Source organism: Eurosta solidaginis, chromosome 3, assembly GCF_040869045.1.
Source record: "Eurosta solidaginis isolate ZX-2024a chromosome 3, ASM4086904v1, whole genome shotgun sequence".
Lineage (NCBI taxonomy): Eukaryota > Metazoa > Arthropoda > Insecta > Diptera > Tephritidae > Eurosta > Eurosta solidaginis.
Window position 1 is genome coordinate 32944253 of NC_090321.1, and position 19026 is coordinate 32963278.

The following is a 19026-nucleotide window of genomic DNA, read 5'->3' on the forward strand; positions in this document are numbered from 1 at the left end:
ACCGTTAACATTCAAAAAAATTCAAAAATCTAAAATTCAAAAAAAAACTGGCGCATGGACATGACCGGTTACTAACTTTAAAAACCAAATTCAAAAAAAAACTGCTGAAATTAAAATAAAATAACCAAAGGGAAAATAAACATAAAGGGCCGAATATATATAGGGGGCGCCGCGGGTGGTGTTGCGACGCCCGGTGCTTGTCCCACCCTCAATAACCATGGCCACCGACGCACCTGTATTTCGGTGGCCCCTTACCTGTTTTATCTAAGTGCCTTCTAAGTAAGTGGCGACGCCAGCATTCCCATTTTAAATTACAATTTATTTATAATTCATTATTAAATTATAAATACATTATTAAATTCATTACAAAAATTATTACAATGTTATCGTAGAACTCAGTTTTGAGTGTAACCTGATATCGAATCGATATAATGCTAATGCGCCTAGTATAATGCTAACAATATCTAATATGTACAAAAAAAGTATTTACCAAAAGCAATAACGATAAAATTGCGATAGCAATATGTATTACGGCACGTAAATCACCTTCGTCTTGTTGTTCGAAAGGTATTGCCCGCAATAGGGATTCATATGCATATATATATACCTATATATTGCATTTGGAAGGAAAAAAAAATTTTGAATTCAAAATCCTTTTGCCAATTCGTGTATACTTGACAATCGACGAATGGCTGCTGTCGCAAAAAAAAATCCGTTAAATCTATGGTTAAGCTTCCAAAGTGAATCGCTAAAACGTTTCAATGTATAGAGCTAACTTTAAACATCTTAAGGTGACAAAATATATATTCTTAAAATGATCGAAAAAAAAATGTATCCTTTTTCTTTTTTTATGTAAAGCTAATGCTTAGGTAGGTATTAGGTAAATGGAATCATACTAGTTAATTGCTGAATACAATCTTAGTCATAGTTAAAGAGTTTTGTTTGATATATTATATGTAAGATGCATTCTCAAATAAACGGCGTATGTTGAAATTAGGGTTAAGCGTTCTAACAGGTAAGTGCTGCTTGACCGGACTGAGACAAAACTGCCTGTTTATTTGTGAACAAACCTTTAAAACGTGTAAATAATTTTGGCATATTAAAATATGGTTGCATTCTTTAATATCTTGTCAAGTTGCAAAACATAAGTGTTCATATGGTAATTCTTTTGGTTAGGTAATCAATACAGCTAAGCTTAACTCGTGGGAATCATTTATGTATAACCTTTTTCGTCTATAATACGTTATACTATCCTTTCATCTTTTGTGTTGATAATTCAAAAACAAAAATATCGTAATTTAGACACAAGAGATCGATCCTTGTCGAATGGTTTACCCGGGGTTATATAAAACCCTCTAAGTACCACTTGGAAGTTCTTTTAACTACCCTGCAAAAATGCTCTCGTCATTCCACGCCGTTTGACTAGTTACTACACAGTCATAGGTTATGTTCTTAGTCACATTTGCATGGGCGTGGGTAAGTTTCGTGACCAGAAGTTTTTTTGTAGGGTAATTAAGTCTAAATTTATACCGTCCTGGTACTTACATGGCCGACAGAGTGCGTACCATGGGTCTCTGCCGGCGTGTTGTCGCTGGTGGAGTTGACCTTGCCGGTGAAGTTGACGCTGATGTGGGTTGTGGTGTGCGGTCTTGGGCGCGCTGTGCTGGTATTGTTGGTGGTTGTTGCGCTCTGGTCCGAGGTGATCGAGTGCACCTGGTGGCAACGAAACTTCGGAATGACTTGGGGCTAAATTTGGCTTTCGTTGTACTACGCTGCCGCGTACTGCTGGCCCTGGAGGCGGAGGTGTTGGTTTAAGAGTCTTCTCGTAATTCGCTTGACCCTGTACTAATGTTTCTTAATTGTCCTTTTTGGTCCGCAGGAAATTGCAAAACGGAAGATTCCAAATTGCTCGATACTAGTTACAAGCTTCGCCACAATTAGAAGGCGTAAAAATATTTCCAAAAATTATTTTTCCAGTGTGCGGACCGGGTAGTTGGTTGATAAGTATGTGGGACTCCGTTAAACACAAGCAGTGTGCAACCAATAGGAGCACCCTTAACAGTCAGTGTTGGTGGGTTTCATATTTTTACATACTATTCTACATTCTAAATTAGCAAAGTCTCTTGTTATTCCAGTTTTCGAACCGTTGCACATTTGCTGGTGGTAAATGTTTTCAAGCCTTAGTTAATTGGGTTTTGATGACTTATAAGTATGTGCGTGCAATAGTTTTAAAGGATAAGACTCTTATGGTACGAAGTTTTCCAAGCCGAAATCGCCAACGTTGATATTTTTGGGTTAATTCTTACCGTCGATCCCTTTTCCTTCCGCGCCCACTGCAGTTAGATTCTATTGGCCCCTTTTGCAATCCTTTTGTAAAACAAAAACTCTTTTATGGCCGGAACCTCGTGATCAAAAAAAGAAAGAAAATTTTCTTCCTCATGGCCGGTCTGTCTGTTCCCTTCCTTTTTCGATATTTTACATCGCAACCTTTGCCACATCGCTAGGTGTGTTCCCGTGAACACGCTCCCAAGTGGATCGCAGCCATACACCGTAGCAGCAGACCGTAACAAACCTGCTTCGCTTAGAAGGCCCGACGATGGAGCGAACAGGAAACCGGATCCGCTGTGGGAAGCCACTGCCAGGGGCCTCCAATGCCAATCAACGTGGGGCACGACTCACCCCTGAGATAAGAGTCTCAAAGTCCTACTACGAAGCTAGCCGGGCAACATAGGTCCATCAAAAAAAAGTTAAGTCAAATTTGGGAATTAATTCTGTTTCCTAGTTTAAAAGGGCTTTGCGGCAATTAAACATTTGTTATGGAGAACTCGTCAAAACTCCGAAAGGTTTTAGTGGTTATCGCCCCCACAAAAGGCAAGACAAAAAAAATATAGACATTTTGATATGGAGAACTCGTCCAAACTCCGAAAGGCTAGTGGTTATCGCCCCCACAGAAGGCCAAAACAAAAAAAAAGTGTAGACATTTTGATATGGAGAACTCGTCCAAACTCCGAAAGGCTAGTGGTCATCGCCCCCACAGAAGGCCAAACAAAAAAAAAAATTTGGATACTCAATGGGAACGCTGACATCTCCTGTTCCCCGAAGGCACTCGGGCTCCAAAAAAAAATAAAAAAACATAAACTCATTCATTCTTGTCCCTAGTGCTCCCAACCGCAACGCATAAGGGGGTCTTAAGGACCTGCCTCTGGGACTGGTTGGGACCACTAGGGTCAATTCCCTACACACACAGGTTGGTCCCAACACACCCAGCCGCAACGCAGAGGCGGTCTCTGGGACTCGCTAGTGGGACTGGCTGGGGGTGTTGAGGCCTCCCGTCCATTCACCCTGGACACCCCTCCTGCCTCCGCCGCTATGGGTGGAGCGGCTTCAATGGCCGCTCCCCAGACTGGTGGGACAGGGAAGGGTGTCACTTTGAATCCCAGCTCAACCCGTCACAGTCCAGGTGGTATTCTAAACTACCACCTGGGGCGTGGGATGAGCTGGGGTTCTTTTTCCACATACATACACGCACTCACACTAACAACACAAAATTCGGCAAAAAAAAAAAATTTTTTTTTTTAAAAAAACTATTAACTTTAAGCAAAAAAAAAATTCAAAACCCAGTTAGCGGACATATATGTACCAAAGCCGACTAACGGACAACATTCCGGGAAAATAAAAAAAACCCACTTACAAAAAAAATAAAGTGCGTGCAGCACTGCCTCAACGGGTGAATACAAAAATCCCGATAACTGACGTTAAGTCACGTGGATCCCTCAGCTACCGGAGACGATGATCACTCCGGACACCCTGATCCGTCAAACCATCCCACCGCAACGCAGGTGGCTGCTCCTGCGGCTGCTCACCCCGGACTGGTGGGATGGTCAACTTCACAAGTTGACCAGGAGTGACCCTCGCACCCAGCGGCTCAGGAACCGCGTTGGGCGCCATCTGTTATGGAAACGCATCTACGATGGAATCAGTAAGGAAGGCGGTCGGCATGATGTGTTGGTGCACAGTGGCTAGTCATTGTCGGCTGGGGCGGGTCCTTGCCAACCTTACTGTTCCTGCGCCATAAACAGAAAAAAGTTCCTATCATGCCTATCAAAACGAGCAGCTGTCGAATTCAAAACAAACTGACAGAAGCGCAGAGACCGACTCAAAACGCTTATAATTCAAACTAAAACAACATCCGGCTGAACCGGATGTCACGGACAGACCGTTAACATTCAAAAAAATTCAAAAATCTAAAATTCAAAAAAAAACTGGCGCATGGACATGACCGGTTACTAACTTTAAAAACCAAATTCAAAAAAAAACTGCTGAAATTAAAATAAAATAACCAAAGGGAAAATAAACATAAAGGGCCGAATATATATAGGGGGCGCCGCGGGTGGTGTTGCGACGCCCGGTGCTTGTCCCACCCTCAATAACCATGGCCACCGACGCACCTGTATTTCGGTGGCCCCTTACCTGTTTTATCTAAGTGCCTTCTAAGTAAGTGGCGACGCCAGCATTCCCATTTTAAATTACAATTTATTTATAATTCATTATTAAATTATAAATACATTATTAAATTCATTACAAAAATTATTACAATGTTATCGTAGAACTCAGTTTTGAGTGTAACCTGATATCGAATCGATATAATGCTAATGCGCCTAGTATAATGCTAACAATATCTAATATGTACAAAAAAAGTATTTACCAAAAGCAATAACGATAAAATTGCGATAGCAATATGTATTACGGCACGTAAATCACCTTCGTCTTGTTGTTCGAAAGGTATTGCCCGCAATAGGGATTCATATGCATATATATATACCTATATATTGCATTTGGAAGGAAAAAAAAATTTTGAATTCAAAATCCTTTTGCCAATTCGTGTATACTTGACAATCGACGAATGGCTGCTGTCGCAAAAAAAAATCCGTTAAATCTATGGTTAAGCTTCCAAAGTGAATCGCTAAAACGTTTCAATGTATAGAGCTAACTTTAAACATCTTAAGGTGACAAAATATATATTCTTAAAATGATCGAAAAAAAAATGTATCCTTTTTCTTTTTTTATGTAAAGCTAATGCTTAGGTAGGTATTAGGTAAATGGAATCATACTAGTTAATTGCTGAATACAATCTTAGTCATAGTTAAAGAGTTTTGTTTGATATATTATATGTAAGATGCATTCTCAAATAAACGGCGTATGTTGAAATTAGGGTTAAGCGTTCTAACAGGTAAGTGCTGCTTGACCGGACTGAGACAAAACTGCCTGTTTATTTGTGAACAAACCTTTAAAACGTGTAAATAATTTTGGCATATTAAAATATGGTTGCATTCTTTAATATCTTGTCAAGTTGCAAAACATAAGTGTTCATATGGTAATTCTTTTGGTTAGGTAATCAATACAGCTAAGCTTAACTCGTGGGAATCATTTATGTATAACCTTTTTCGTCTATAATACGTTATACTATCCTTTCATCTTTTGTGTTGATAATTCAAAAACAAAAATATCGTAATTTAGACACAAGAGATCGATCCTTGTCGAATGGTTTACCCGGGGTTATATAAAACCCTCTAAGTACCACTTGGAAGTTCTTTTAACTACCCTGCAAAAATGCTCTCGTCATTCCACGCCGTTTGACTAGTTACTACACAGTCATAGGTTATGTTCTTAGTCACATTTGCATGGGCGTGGGTAAGTTTCGTGACCAGAAGTTTTTTTGTAGGGTAATTAAGTCTAAATTTATACCGTCCTGGTACTTACATGGCCGACAGAGTGCGTACCATGGGTCTCTGCCGGCGTGTTGTCGCTGGTGGAGTTGACCTTGCCGGTGAAGTTGACGCTGATGTGGGTTGTGGTGTGCGGTCTTGGGCGCGCTGTGCTGGTATTGTTGGTGGTTGTTGCGCTCTGGTCCGAGGTGATCGAGTGCACCTGGTGGCAACGAAACTTCGGAATGACTTGGGGCTAAATTTGGCTTTCGTTGTACTACGCTGCCGCGTACTGCTGGCCCTGGAGGCGGAGGTGTTGGTTTAAGAGTCTTCTCGTAATTCGCTTGACCCTGTACTAATGTTTCTTAATTGTCCTTTTTGGTCCGCAGGAAATTGCAAAACGGAAGATTCCAAATTGCTCGATACTAGTTACAAGCTTCGCCACAATTAGAAGGCGTAAAAATATTTCCAAAAATTATTTTTCCAGTGTGCGGACCGGGTAGTTGGTTGATAAGTATGTGGGACTCCGTTAAACACAAGCAGTGTGCAACCAATAGGAGCACCCTTAACAGTCAGTGTTGGTGGGTTTCATATTTTTACATACTATTCTACATTCTAAATTAGCAAAGTCTCTTGTTATTCCAGTTTTCGAACCGTTGCACATTTGCTGGTGGTAAATGTTTTCAAGCCTTAGTTAATTGGGTTTTGATGACTTATAAGTATGTGCGTGCAATAGTTTTAAAGGATAAGACTCTTATGGTACGAAGTTTTCCAAGCCGAAATCGCCAACGTTGATATTTTTGGGTTAATTCTTACCGTCGATCCCTTTTCCTTCCGCGCCCACTGCAGTTAGATTCTATTGGCCCCTTTTGCAATCCTTTTGTAAAACAAAAACTCTTTTATGGCCGGAACCTCGTGATCAAAAAAAGAAAGAAAATTTTCTTCCTCATGGCCGGTCTGTCTGTTCCCTTCCTTTTTCGATATTTTACATCGCAACCTTTGCCACATCGCTAGGTGTGTTCCCGTGAACACGCTCCCAAGTGGATCGCAGCCATACACCGTAGCAGCAGACCGTAACAAGGGATGTGCCCTGAGAGGACTCGGTTTTTACCTAAATGTTTAGGTTGAAAATGTTTGCTACAAACATATAACTTGTTTTCAGAAGCATCGACTTTGCAGGCCAGAGCCCAAGCTTCGCGAGCTTTTCTTTCCCACGGGAATTTAAAAAGTGTGTGTTTGCCATCCCAAACACAGCACTGTACACAACAGTACTTACTTGGCTTGCCCGGCTTCCATTGATGTGGAACGTCTTCATAACCTACGGATAAAGTAGCATGACTTTAGATAGGTTGAAGACTTAAAAGGAAGGGATGATTATTGATCATTATTAACAGGACCGGATTAACAAGTAGGCAGAATAGGCAGTTGCCTAAATAAAATAAAATTCTAGAGAGTGAATTGAATATATAATCAGAACTGAAAATAATTTTTACTCCAATAAACAAAACTCCATTGACCGCATTCAAAAACCGACGAACTAGACAAGGTTCCTAAAAAGGACATTTCTTACTCATTTGACAAATTGTATTAGTGAAGTGAAAGGAGAGGATATTGAATAATAAAAACCAATTATCTCAAAATGTACACTGGTTGTTTTTATTTTGAAAAATTTAAGTTGCTTTGGAACATCGAGTGTAGAGCCTTCAACTATATTTTGATTCCTATGCGTTCAGTGAGTAAGTCATTGCAAAGTGAAAAAGCTTTTGACGTGCTTAGAAGAGTTCAGTTTCATTCCGTGAAAAGTTCAATGATTTCGAGGAAAAAATAAAACAACTATTAGTAGGTTAACAGAAATAGTAAAACGTACTCTCGTCGTAGAAAAAACAACCTAATGACGGAAATGCTCCAGAAGTAGAATTTTCGCCTCGCGATGATTTTAGGACAAAAAGGTTTCTTCGAAATCAATCACAATCATTACAGTGAAAGTATATGAAACTTTCAGAGAGACTTTCATTTCTCATCAACTTTTCTCTAAGTGATGGAGACCTCCTCCACTCCTCCACGAAGCTATAAATAACTTAGTTATTTTTTATTCTAGAGATTTGGAAGAATTTTTCATTCAAATGAAACAATTCCAAAGTTACGTGACCTCCGTATACACTGATGCACAAAAAAGTTGTTGTTGTTGTGCTTGGTTGCTCCCGGAAGGTTTCGGGGAGTGTTATCGATGTGATGGTCCTTTGCCGGATACAGATCCGGTACGCTCCAGTAACACAGCACCAATAACGTGCTAGCCCGATCATCTCGGGAACGATTTATGTAGCCACATTAAACCTTCAGCCATTCCCTCCCTCCCCACCCCACCCTCCTTCTTACACCAGGAATACCTACCGCGGGTATATTCTGACCCCCTAACCCGCTGGGGAGCACAAAAAAGTCTTAGTCATTTGTATAAGATTCTAATGGAAGATCAATCAGCATGTATTTTCTAACACAGAAATAGCTCTTTTTAACATTAATGATCACAAATTGTTCTGCCGAATGATCCTTCTCGCAATTAAAAAGAATCAAGGCGCAGAAAGTGCTACAACGCGGCAAGAGTGACTCGAATTTTAGGTACACTTTCATTGAGGTAAGCTTTATTGAACAATATCGAAAATAACGGAATTAATACCGATAAAGATGGGGATTTAGTAGTGAAACGAAAGGCACACGCTAAAAGGTCTGGTGTAATACAAATTGAGCACTCTGAAGCAACCGAATTACGGTTGGTGGGGTTACAAGTATGGCGCGGTGCTTTATTATTGGCAGATTATATTTTTCATAAACATGAAGAATTTGTAACATGTCTGTACTTGAATTAGGTGCAGGTGTTGGGTTGACCAGCATTGCTGCAGCCATTTATTCATCAAATGTGGTGTGCACCGATGTAAATGTTGGTGGAATCTTAGATTTAATACGTGCAAATATTAAACACAATACCGAACTTTTTAAAATACCAAATAGTATTAATGTATTGGAATTTGATTTTCTCCAACCACTGCAAGATTATTCTGGTGAATTACTGGAAACCATTGACAATTGTGATGTGGTTGTAGCAGCTGATGTAATCTATGATGATACATTAACTGATGCATTTATAAATGTTATGGACACTTTGTTTGAGCGTGGGAATCTGAGCAGAAAAGGTAAAACAATTTATATAGCATTAGAAAAACGATATGTATTCACGCTTGCAGAAATGGATACAGTAGCGCCAATGTTTGAATATTTTCTAAGGAAATCAATGCATAAATCATGGAAAATTGAATACATCGCAACAGATTTCCCATGATATGATTGGATATATTTAAAGGTATCATAACATCATTCACATCAAAATCGATATCTTCTGTTGTAGCAGTGCCATTTGTTTTGAGTGCTTCAGATCCATGTTTATAAGGCAATGGATTATTCTGCTCATCACGTTCGCCTATAAATTGTGCTTCGCTAAAATCACGTATGGCGGATGAAATTAATTCAACAACTTCTTGATTGCGTAAATTAGCCAATTCAGCGCTGGAGTGACCAAGCAAATAATCACCAGTGAGTAAACCGATTTTATTGCCAAATGCCATATCTTCATATGAAGCTTTATCCTTTCCTGCTTCTGAGGATGGTTGCAAATTTACTAAACTCTGTAATAATGATAGTTATGTAAAATTTTTACTTTTTTGAGTAATTCTTAATTTACATTGTGTACTAAATGCGAAATACGTATCATTTCTGTTACTTCAGCTAATGCGCGTTGTGAATGCAATACACCAGCACTTTTATCCTGTTCTATATCTGGTATATTGGCTGCATGACCAGCAGCTTTCGAGATCAGTAGCACGATTAGACCCCAAGCCTGCATTGTATTCTTACCATTGTAAAGTAAATGTCTGAAATGAAAAAATTTTAAATTACAATTAAATTATATTGCTTTACAATTAAATACTTTGCCGTCTCGAGTAGTGGGTGATTGCTGCCTACCAATTTGCGCAAACGTAATGCAACATTGGCAATTTCATCGCTGAGCAGCCAACGTAGACTTAAAAATGAGGTGGGGTACCCAACAATACGTTCTGCCTCGCTAACAGCCCGATTGAGTCCTATTTTCAAGATAACTTGAAATCCAACTTAATAAAGGCGCTGGAAAACCCAGAAGATCAAGTTTGGTAACTAAGAGCTCGTGATTAACAGAGTCAAATGCTTTACTGAAGTCGGTGTAAATTACATCTGTTTGTTTGCAAACTAAAAAACCATTCATAACAAGAGACGTAAATTCAAGCAAGTTGGTAGTAGTTGATCTCCGATGAACAAAACCATGTTGACAAGGCGATATTAAAGAGCTAAACAAGTATTGAAGCTGGTATGTAATTATCTGCTCAAAAGTTTTAGGGATAGCTGAGAGCTTAGCTATGCCTCTGTAGTTCTCAATGTTAGACCTACTACCTTTTTTATGCAAAGGTATAATAAACTATTGTTTCCAAATAGATGGGAATGATGCGGATTCCAGAGACAGTTTAAATAATTTAAAGATAGGCTCTGATAAGCTGACAGCACAGTACTTAAGTACACAACTAGGAACACCATCTGGACCCGGTGAAGATATCGGTTTCAATGCAAGAAGTTTATTAGGATATTTAGCTCATTCCGTTCTAGTCGTTCAGTCAGAGTGGTCGTGCGGGTCATCCTCGGCTCAACTATAATTTGTCGGACTTTTTTTAGTTGAGTCGAAAATTTTAATAGGCCTCAAGGTTGGCTTTGTGCTTCCTTTTGGCTTTTCGGCGGAGTTGGGAGATGCACTGCTTCACTGATCTTGGTGTCAGATAGTGGTTGTGCACTCCCAACAGGAATCAGTGAAAGTATAAGTGAAAGCATATTGAAAAATTAGAATTGATAACCTGGCGTGGGCGCGTGGGCCACATAATACCAACTCGATTTACGTATAACTGTCGTAACGGGAAAATGTTTAGCACATGGCAACAGGCCATATACTGGAAATTAAGGAATTATAACGGAACAAATTACGGATTATAATTTTTATGACTTATAACCATAACCAGATAAAACAGCTGATCGAACCGACCTTTTGGAAATCAATGTAATCGATTAATGGTGCCATACCAGTACTTGGATGGTGCTTGTTACAGGAATTCTATCCAAACCATCAACACGCCCCAGAAAACCTTCGGTGTCTTTATCGTTAATACAACAACTAGGGCTCGAGCAAACCAAGTAGGCCAGTAGCTATTGAGAAAGCAGAAAAACACAATTGCCGTCTTTCAGTGAGCTTTACAGCTCCGGCTCACGCTCAATTCTCACGGGAATGCTTTGGATGATTGAGACTTGAGAAGCAGATGTCATGAAATTTTCCACGCGTGAAATGTGATAGGCAGATGTCGCCGCTGTTTTTCATTTAACATCTATTTTTGAAAGTAGGTATATTAAAGGCCGCGTTGCCAACCTAAAAAGAAGTAATTAACAAATTTCTGGCTCACAAATTGAACCAGACTTCTATCTGGATTTATCTGGCTCAAATCGTTGTTGTTGTATTTACATGCAAAATTATTTCCTAGGCTCAGGATTTTGCCACCGGATGATAGCTAGTTTCCAATTGTTCTCATTATAATGTACGCGTCGATGTTGTGCCAACCAACATTTTCCAACGCATTATTCCAGAATTTTTAACCATTTTTTTTTTCTTTTGCTATTGAGACTGCGACATTACAATAATGATATTGGTGGAAATCCACTGTAGTTAGCGGATGAAACGTTTTCGCTCAGACATCACGGTTCTGGTACAATAGCTCATTTAGCGTCAAAAACAAATGGTTCACAAGTCCTTCTAGAAGCAATTTTATTGAAGTAGAGGTTTAAACTATCCCTAAATTCAACGCGAAAGACATCATTGCGACATCAAACGGTTGTGCGACACAAAAAATTCTGACATATCATGTAGAGTATTGAAATAAATGAACAACTTTGTTATAAATATAGTATTTTATTTTAGTTTATTATTAGGAAAGTGAAGTACAAGCTGGATTGTTGAAATCATAGCTCCGACGTTTTATCTGAAAAAAAAAAAAAAAACATACGAAAAACGCAACATTAAACGAAAATTCACACTATAAAATATAATTTAGTTTTGTATATAAATCAGTTAAAAGTAAACAGCATGGTTTTAAAAAGGGTTCGACTCAGAAGAGGGACCTGAGTTAGGATAATATCATCATTAGGATATGCTAAGTTATAAATTCGAGTATAATTATGCTTACTTTCAAACAATTTGAGTACAAATCTTTGAGATGCGTTGCTAATGAATTAGTAATCGGCTTTTCTAGTTAAAATCTGAAATATAAGAAAAAATCGATTTAATAAATATATTCATTTAATAAAACATTTTACTTTTAGATAAATATCAGTTAAAAAAAACTGTTACATTTATATTTCAAATGAACTATACTATATGAGTCATCATGTAAGCAATTTGTACATAATTGCATTTTATGATATAAGAGCGCTCACCATTTTATGTAGAATATCTTCTTCATATTTGCACGTCCTCTTTCCTCAGCCGATAACCATTCATTTGCATAGCACGTGCACAAGTTTAAGGTGGTTAATAGCACGTTTTCCACATGAACTCATTTGGCATCTGAAAATGATTTTACAGTTAGTGAATGGAAACGAGCTTTATTCATACTTTATTGTTTTCTTTATTGCTTCAGAATCCTTTTGGTTTAATAAAATGATTCAGCATGATTTAATTAAATCAGCTTCAAATTTGTCATCATTTACAACTTCTTAACGAAAAAGACAAATTATTAATACTATAATACAAACCTCTTAAGATGTAAGTCGAAACATGTATTGCGCGCTTTATAATCACCATAAACCTAAAATAAAAAGAAAATTAACGTTGTCGGCTGTACTGTACTATATATAATGTAATAAACTGAATTCTTTCAGAATCCTTTTGGTTTAAAATGAAGTCGTCAGCAACTCTACTAATGATTCAACTTATCATATAAACATTTAATCTAAGTTTAGGTTTGTATGTCAAATCTCCATCCGTATCTGGTTCATGTACCATTGAAACACGAGGTATGTTATTTTAATTTGACATTTTCTTTCAATATTTTCTGTATTTTGTTTTGAGATTCGCTGTTGTTGTTGTTGTAGCGATAAGGTTGCTCGCCGAATGAGATTCACTGTCATTTCGTTTGTCATCTTTGATTCGTTTTGGTTGCAAAATTCGCCTCCTTCCTGTATTTTTTTTTTCATAGCAAAATGCCAAGCGGACATTAGTCCAAGTTATTGTAGTTAAATAAAAACCAAAACACTTTGTTAAAGGATTCAAAATTAAAAGAACCTGTAAGTTTTATATAGTTAATAACTTAAAACAATCATGGTTGAAGAAACAACACAGAGCAGCCGGCCACGCATGAAGACGGCACGGCCCAAATCGGTTTGTGCATGGTCTGTCACCGATGTGCGAAAATGGTATATGAGGCATTGCGGCGAGTATCCACAATATTTGGAACTCTTCTCAAAGGTGAGCATCAAAATAGGGAGTTATAACGATATAAAAACGTTTCCGTCAGCAAGTGCAGTCTCTACAAGGCAGGTGCACATGATATCTAGCATATACGGGTTGTGGAGCAAGTTTCTCCGGTAATAGTGCAGTTTACGGTACTCACCGATATTTGGGCCAAAATTTTCGAGTGAGGTATCAAAATACGCGTATTCACGTCTAGATCAAGAATCCGAAAGCGGAAGTTAACTTTTTTACCCGTTCAAAATATATTAACGAAAAACCGAAAAAAGACCCGCGGTCCCTCCGAAACCGGGGGTGGGATCCATAGTATTTTTGCGCAGAATACCTTTCTGCGTTGGCGGCCTTCGGCAGCGCTTATAAAAATAACCCTGGGCTACGCCATGCCAAGTCCGGGTGTGTGGTATAACCGTGGCTACCGCCACGGTGATGCACAATTTTTTTGTGGTTACAAACACAACAACAACCACATGAAAATCGCCAACTTCAACTGCAAATATCTCCGGACAGATATAACATTTTTCTTTTCCGCCTTCGGATTATTGTTCTCGAGATTAATACGCGTCTTTTGATACATCACTTAGCCCAACTTTAGGGTGGGTACCGTAAACTGCACTACTACCGTTTCTCCTCTCGCAGGAATATAATTTTATATTGTGAATTGTTTTTCCAGCGACTTTTTACTACAACGTATTTCCAAAAGTGTTTTGGGTCACCGTAGGTGGTTCATACATGTACAAGATACATTCATACATATACGCAATTATACTTACTTGAAGTGCACCTAAGGCGAAAGGGCGCTTGCTACCCGTGCTGTCATTGTGTCCCAATATATCTGTTATTCTTCCAATAGTTATGAAACCACGTATTTAGTGAACGTTTTCCGGAATGAAACCGTTATTTCTAATAATTGAGATAACAAATTTTTTATTTTTTTTTTTTAACTTCCAAAAGTCTAAATAATTCCAATTTTTCCAGCTTTTTGCCAATGTGCTACCGAAAAATTATGCCATTGGCGTGGTGAGAAGTTTTTGAAAATGTTGCCGTATATTACAACGTTATATTCAACGCTATATATAAGTGCGCTGGCAACCCCTTGAATAATTTGGATATTATACAGTCTCTTACGACAGGCACTGCGGTCCCCCAGCGGGTTAGGGGATCAGAATATACCCGCGGTAGGTATGCCTGTCGTAAGAGGCGACTAAAATACCAGATTCAAGGGGCTGTGTAGCGCAACCCTTCAGGTTGCCAGCGCAATATATTGCTTCTTCAAACCCAATTGTCAACCTCACATATCAGCGGCGAATCTTGTTTCACTAACAGACGAGTCTCTGGCGACCCCAAGCTCATCATAGAACTTGGGGTGGGGTGGGATGGAATGGCTTGAAGGTTTAATGTGGCCACATAAATCGTTCCCGAGATGGTCGGGCTAGCACCTTAATGGTACTGTGGTACCGGATCTGTATCCGGCAAAGGACCATCACATCGATAACACTCCTCAAAGCCTTCGGGGAGCAACCTTATCGCTACAAAATCAACAACAACAACAGGCACTACGGGTTGGGAGGTCAGAATATACCCGCGGTAGGTATGCCTGTCGTAAGGGGCGACTAAAATACCAAATTCAATGGGCTGTGTAACGCAACCCTTTCAGGTTGCCAGCGCAATATATAGCTTCTCCAAACACAATTGTCAACCTCACATATCCGCGGCGAATCCCGTTTTACTAACAGACGAGGCTCTGGCGACCCAAGCTCCTCATGGAACTTGGGAGTGGGGAGGGAGGGATGGCCTGAAGGCGTAGTGTGGCCATATAAATCGTTCCCGAGATGGTCGGGCTAGCACCTTAATGGTGCTGTGTTACTGGAGCGTACCGGATCTGTATCCGGCAAAGGACCATCACATCGAGGGGAGGCGGTATGTCCCTAAAGGTTTCATGTAGTCATACTAAATCGTTCCCGAGATGGTCGGGCTGGTGCCTTAATAGTGATCTGCACCCGGCAAAGAACACCCCTTCGGGGAGTATCCTTATCGCTACAACAACAAATGGAGGAAGACTTAAACTTTCTTGATGCTCCCAAAACAACTTCACTTATAGTAAAATAGTGATAGTTGGAATGTAACGCAGCGGCCAAAATCGCATACGCACGAACTCTATTATAACTTACGAATTCTGTGTCAACTATGAACTATGTAGGGTTAAATTCTTCTATAGCAACAACATCAGCAACAACAAGCTCTCGTAGCAACAAAGTAATTCGGTACGATCATTCATTACTGCAATATCGCTGTAGTGCTCTGTTCGAACCTTTTCTGATCTAGCTAAATACAAAATTTTACCAATGTTAAAGCCATCTACACTTGCCGCTTAAGCCCAATCAGTGGAAAAACTCTATAAAGGTCCATGCCTTACTGTATTTTCGTTGAATGATCAGCACATTTCAAATAACGATTTCTTTCAATTTGTAGGCGTAGATAATTCTAAAGCACAGCACAAAAATTACAACAATATACTTAATAACTTAATTGTTTGCTTTTCGTTTAATTTGCAGCATGAAATCACAGGCCGCGCACTTCTGCGCATCAATGATTATTCACTACAAAGAATGGGCATCAGTGACAATGGTGATCGTGAAGCAATTTTTCGTGAGATATTGAAACAACGACTCAAAACCGATATTATGGAAATACGTGATATGGAACGTGAAATAAATACATATTACAATACTAGATAAATAAATTTAAAATATTCAGTTTAATCAAGTATAAGGGAAAATTTAAACATTTTAAGAAAAAAGTGTGACTAGTACAACAAGTTTAAGACAAATATAAGTAGAATGGATAGTACTTCATAGCGAAACAAAACGCACACCAATTATCAGCTAATTTTTATATACCTGTGAAGAATGAAATTGTAAATTGTGTGCATTGCAGAGATTAGGAGTAAATTTTAAATATCTATTAGTAAAAAGATTGTAATTTAATACGTCGTAAGCTCTACAAAACTGACTAGGTTGAGATATAAACATGCAAACTTTACATTGTAGGCTGTTAATATGAGTGTCGTATTCATTGTAAAATCGTATGTCGTATTTTGTTTTCATGGGTTTCAATACAAGTGTTGCTTAACACATAGCACATACGACGAATAAGAGACCTGTTGTTTGCCATAATAGTTTTCTAGGTTTTTTTTATATGTCTTTGAATGAAGTGACCTATAATTTATGTTTATGAATTATTGTGAAATTAAAACTGTTAAAATTTTGTAACTTTTATAGTTTCTGCTTCAAAAATTGTTTGTTGCGTGTAAAGCATACAATTATATTTACAACATATGTATGTATGTACTACATGCTTGTGATTTATTCGTAACAGGAAAACCAATATTTAGTGTAATTTATTGAGAACACCATATAGCTATTATATAAACGGAATTAAAAAGAATTATATCATACATACATAAATAAGTTAGTAAATAATAAAAGTTTTTATTAAAGTTTTTGTATTAGTCGTTTAGCTTCACCAATTTTTTTTTTTTTTTTGCTTTAGCCAAACTAATCAAAAAATAAAATGTAGAAAACCGAAAATCCCGAAAAATAAAAATGTCGAAAAAGAAAATGTTGAAATTCGCGCGAATTTTACACATAATTAATTACATTATCTCGATAATTGTAATATATGAATATAAACGCCTCTTCACCTGGGAATCAATAATTCAAAGACGGAAAATAATGATATTTCTTATGTTAAAATATGGTCACAAGAAACCAATTAGTAACCCCAAGGAAAAGCAGAGGCCCGATATATAATTTTTTTGCACGAAACCCCTTATTGCATAAGTGACCTTCGGCCAAGTTTTAAAAATAATAGGCCTGGATGGATCCAACGCGGGCTACGCTATCCACAGTGTTTCTGCAGAAAATACATTTTTGCATATATGTTTGTGTTTACAACAAAATCATTGAAAATACCAAAACACATGAAAATGTGCAACTTTTCTTCGCAAATGCCTGTTGAAAAGTACAAAATATACCAAATATGTAAGTTGGCATTTTTCTACTCTTCTTCTCTGTTTATCACTAAAACAGGAATATTTAAGTGAGAGAAGTATAATATGCTAAGTTTTTTAAAAGATCAATTTTAGAATATTCTTTTTTTATCTAGAATTATAAGAATATTTGCCTTTCTATTTTGGTATGATATTTTGTGTTTGGTAATATTTTGAGCGTTTATAAGATTTATTTTATGTTTAACTACAATATATTCAGATTATAAATTGTCAACTAGCTTATATACTCCCACGTGGTTTTTATCAACTATAACCTTCAGTATTCTGTGCCAAGCTTCAACCGAGTTCTGCGTGGTTGGGATATTCAAATCCATTTGCTCATAAATTGACCAAAATGCTGGGGGATACGCTGAAGCTGACTTACCCCCGAAAATGTAGTTTTTTTCATCCATTTTAAAATATTTCCGCAATTACTACTCATTGACTTTTTGAGGCAATCATAATATAGAGGTATCTCCTCCGGGTTTAAGAAAGCTAAACATTTGAACATTCTTAACTTTAGGGAAAATATTTCGTTCTTTCCGTATAGCGTTGCAAGTTTTTCACTCTGGATTTTTCTCCATAAAGTCTGCCCAAAGTGAAAAAAACATCCTTTATTGATAATACTTGGGCAAAATTTGATTTCCATATTTTGAAAAATCAAATATTTCGACATTTCTGTTTCGTCATTTTTATTTTCGACTTTTCGTACGGATCCCAAACTAATATGTTAAATTTTCACCATTTGTCTCCTTACATATGTATATTGGAAATAAATATTTCGAACAAATTGTAATTGCTTAATGGAAGAACCAATTTCTCGAATGCTTATGTCCAACCAAAACATACATTTTTACTTACAATTTTTTCCCAATTTTATCATATTTAACTATTAGAAAAGTATTTAAAACAAATAGCATCTAGTATACAAAATTTTATAATACAATAATTTAATTGAGAAAATTTAATTATTAACATTGTATAGTAAATTTTTTTAAGTAGCGCTGTTACTTTTTTATTTTTTTAATTCAAAAACAAATGTGTTTTTCAATTATTTCTTCAAACTGGCTCTAGGTCAATAAACTAAACAAGTTCAATCAACTTCTGAAAAAACAACAAGTTGATTGAACTTGTTTAATTTATTGACCTAGAGCCAGTTTGAAGAAATAATTGTTAAATTTAAAGGTCGCCAAAAATCAAAATTTCAAATGTTTTTTTTTTTTTTTTTGATACAAAACAATTATAAAATTATTAAAATTGTGCATGTCTAACAACTCGCAAATATATGTACATATATACATTAATTAGAAATAAATTGCTGAGCATTTTTAATATCTCCGGCACCTCAGAGGGTTTATAACATATGTACATACCGAAATTCTGGCCTATAAGGTTTAATGTGGTCATATTAATCGTTCCGGAAATGATCGGGCGCTCAAATAATTCCTTGTTTACCCCTGCAGCTGCTTCACTCAGCTCATTGACTTTCATTGTCTTAAGCGTTTTTATCTTCCCTGGCTAGCTACTGCATTCCCCTCCTCATCATCTTCATTATAATAGTCTGAGTGAACTATCCTGGTCGTACGACTGCGAGATTAGCGGGTTAATATTAAATATGTGGAAGCAAAAAAGTCCACCACATTAGCGCTCCTTCGCGTGGTAAGGCCAACTTACTTATGGAGGCGGTC

General features: G+C 37.6%; 2 protein-coding genes, 1 long non-coding RNA gene and 1 pseudogene across 3 annotated transcripts; 2 read left to right on the forward strand and 2 right to left on the reverse strand.

Annotated features, from left to right (window-relative positions):
- Positions 1 to 8144: 8144 nt before the first annotated feature.
- On the reverse strand, positions 8145 to 11424 carry LOC137245875 (all trans-polyprenyl-diphosphate synthase PDSS2-like). Its single transcript, XM_067777078.1, has 5 exons — positions 11367 to 11424; positions 9685 to 9838; positions 9439 to 9628; positions 9145 to 9382; positions 8145 to 8278 (listed from the first exon to the last, which is right to left on the reverse strand). The coding sequence occupies exons 1-5, from the start codon at positions 11422 to 11424 to the stop codon at positions 8145 to 8147; spliced, it is 774 nt and encodes a 257-aa protein (XP_067633179.1).
- On the forward strand, positions 8357 to 9186 carry LOC137247251 (methyltransferase-like protein 22; annotated as a pseudogene).
- Positions 11425 to 11713: 289 nt separating the features above from the next.
- On the reverse strand, positions 11714 to 12780 carry LOC137246316 (uncharacterized). The gene is made up of 4 exons (XR_010951441.1): positions 12576 to 12780; positions 12258 to 12387; positions 12008 to 12080; positions 11714 to 11803 (listed from the first exon to the last, which is right to left on the reverse strand). It is a non-coding gene; the product is annotated as an uncharacterized lncRNA (long non-coding RNA).
- Positions 12781 to 12955: 175 nt separating this feature from the next.
- Positions 12956 to 18597, forward strand: ave (Protein aveugle). Its single transcript, XM_067777427.1, has 2 exons — positions 12956 to 13287; positions 15843 to 18597. Exons 1-2 carry the CDS (start codon positions 13141 to 13143, stop codon positions 16023 to 16025), a joined length of 330 nt encoding a protein of 109 aa, XP_067633528.1. The 5' UTR covers positions 12956 to 13140; the 3' UTR covers positions 16026 to 18597.
- The last annotated feature ends 429 nt before the right edge of the window (positions 18598 to 19026 follow it).

Coding starts and splice junctions, on each gene's coding strand:
- LOC137245875 (XM_067777078.1), bottom strand. CDS start 11,424: ATGGTTAAAAATTCTGGAATAATGCGTTGGAAAATGTTGGTTGGCACA. Junction 9,839..11,366: donor GGTTGGCACAACATCGACGC/GTACATTATAAT, acceptor TCTTGAAAATAG/GACTCAATCGGGCTGTTAGC. Junction 9,383..9,438: donor TTTCGCATTTAGTACACAAT/GTAAATTAAGAA, acceptor TCATTATTACAG/AGTTTAGTAAATTTGCAACC.
- ave (XM_067777427.1), top strand. CDS start 13,141: ATGGTTGAAGAAACAACACAGAGCAGCCGGCCACGCATGAAGACGGCA. Junction 13,288..15,842: donor ATTTGGAACTCTTCTCAAAG/GTGAGCATCAAA, acceptor TTTAATTTGCAG/CATGAAATCACAGGCCGCGC.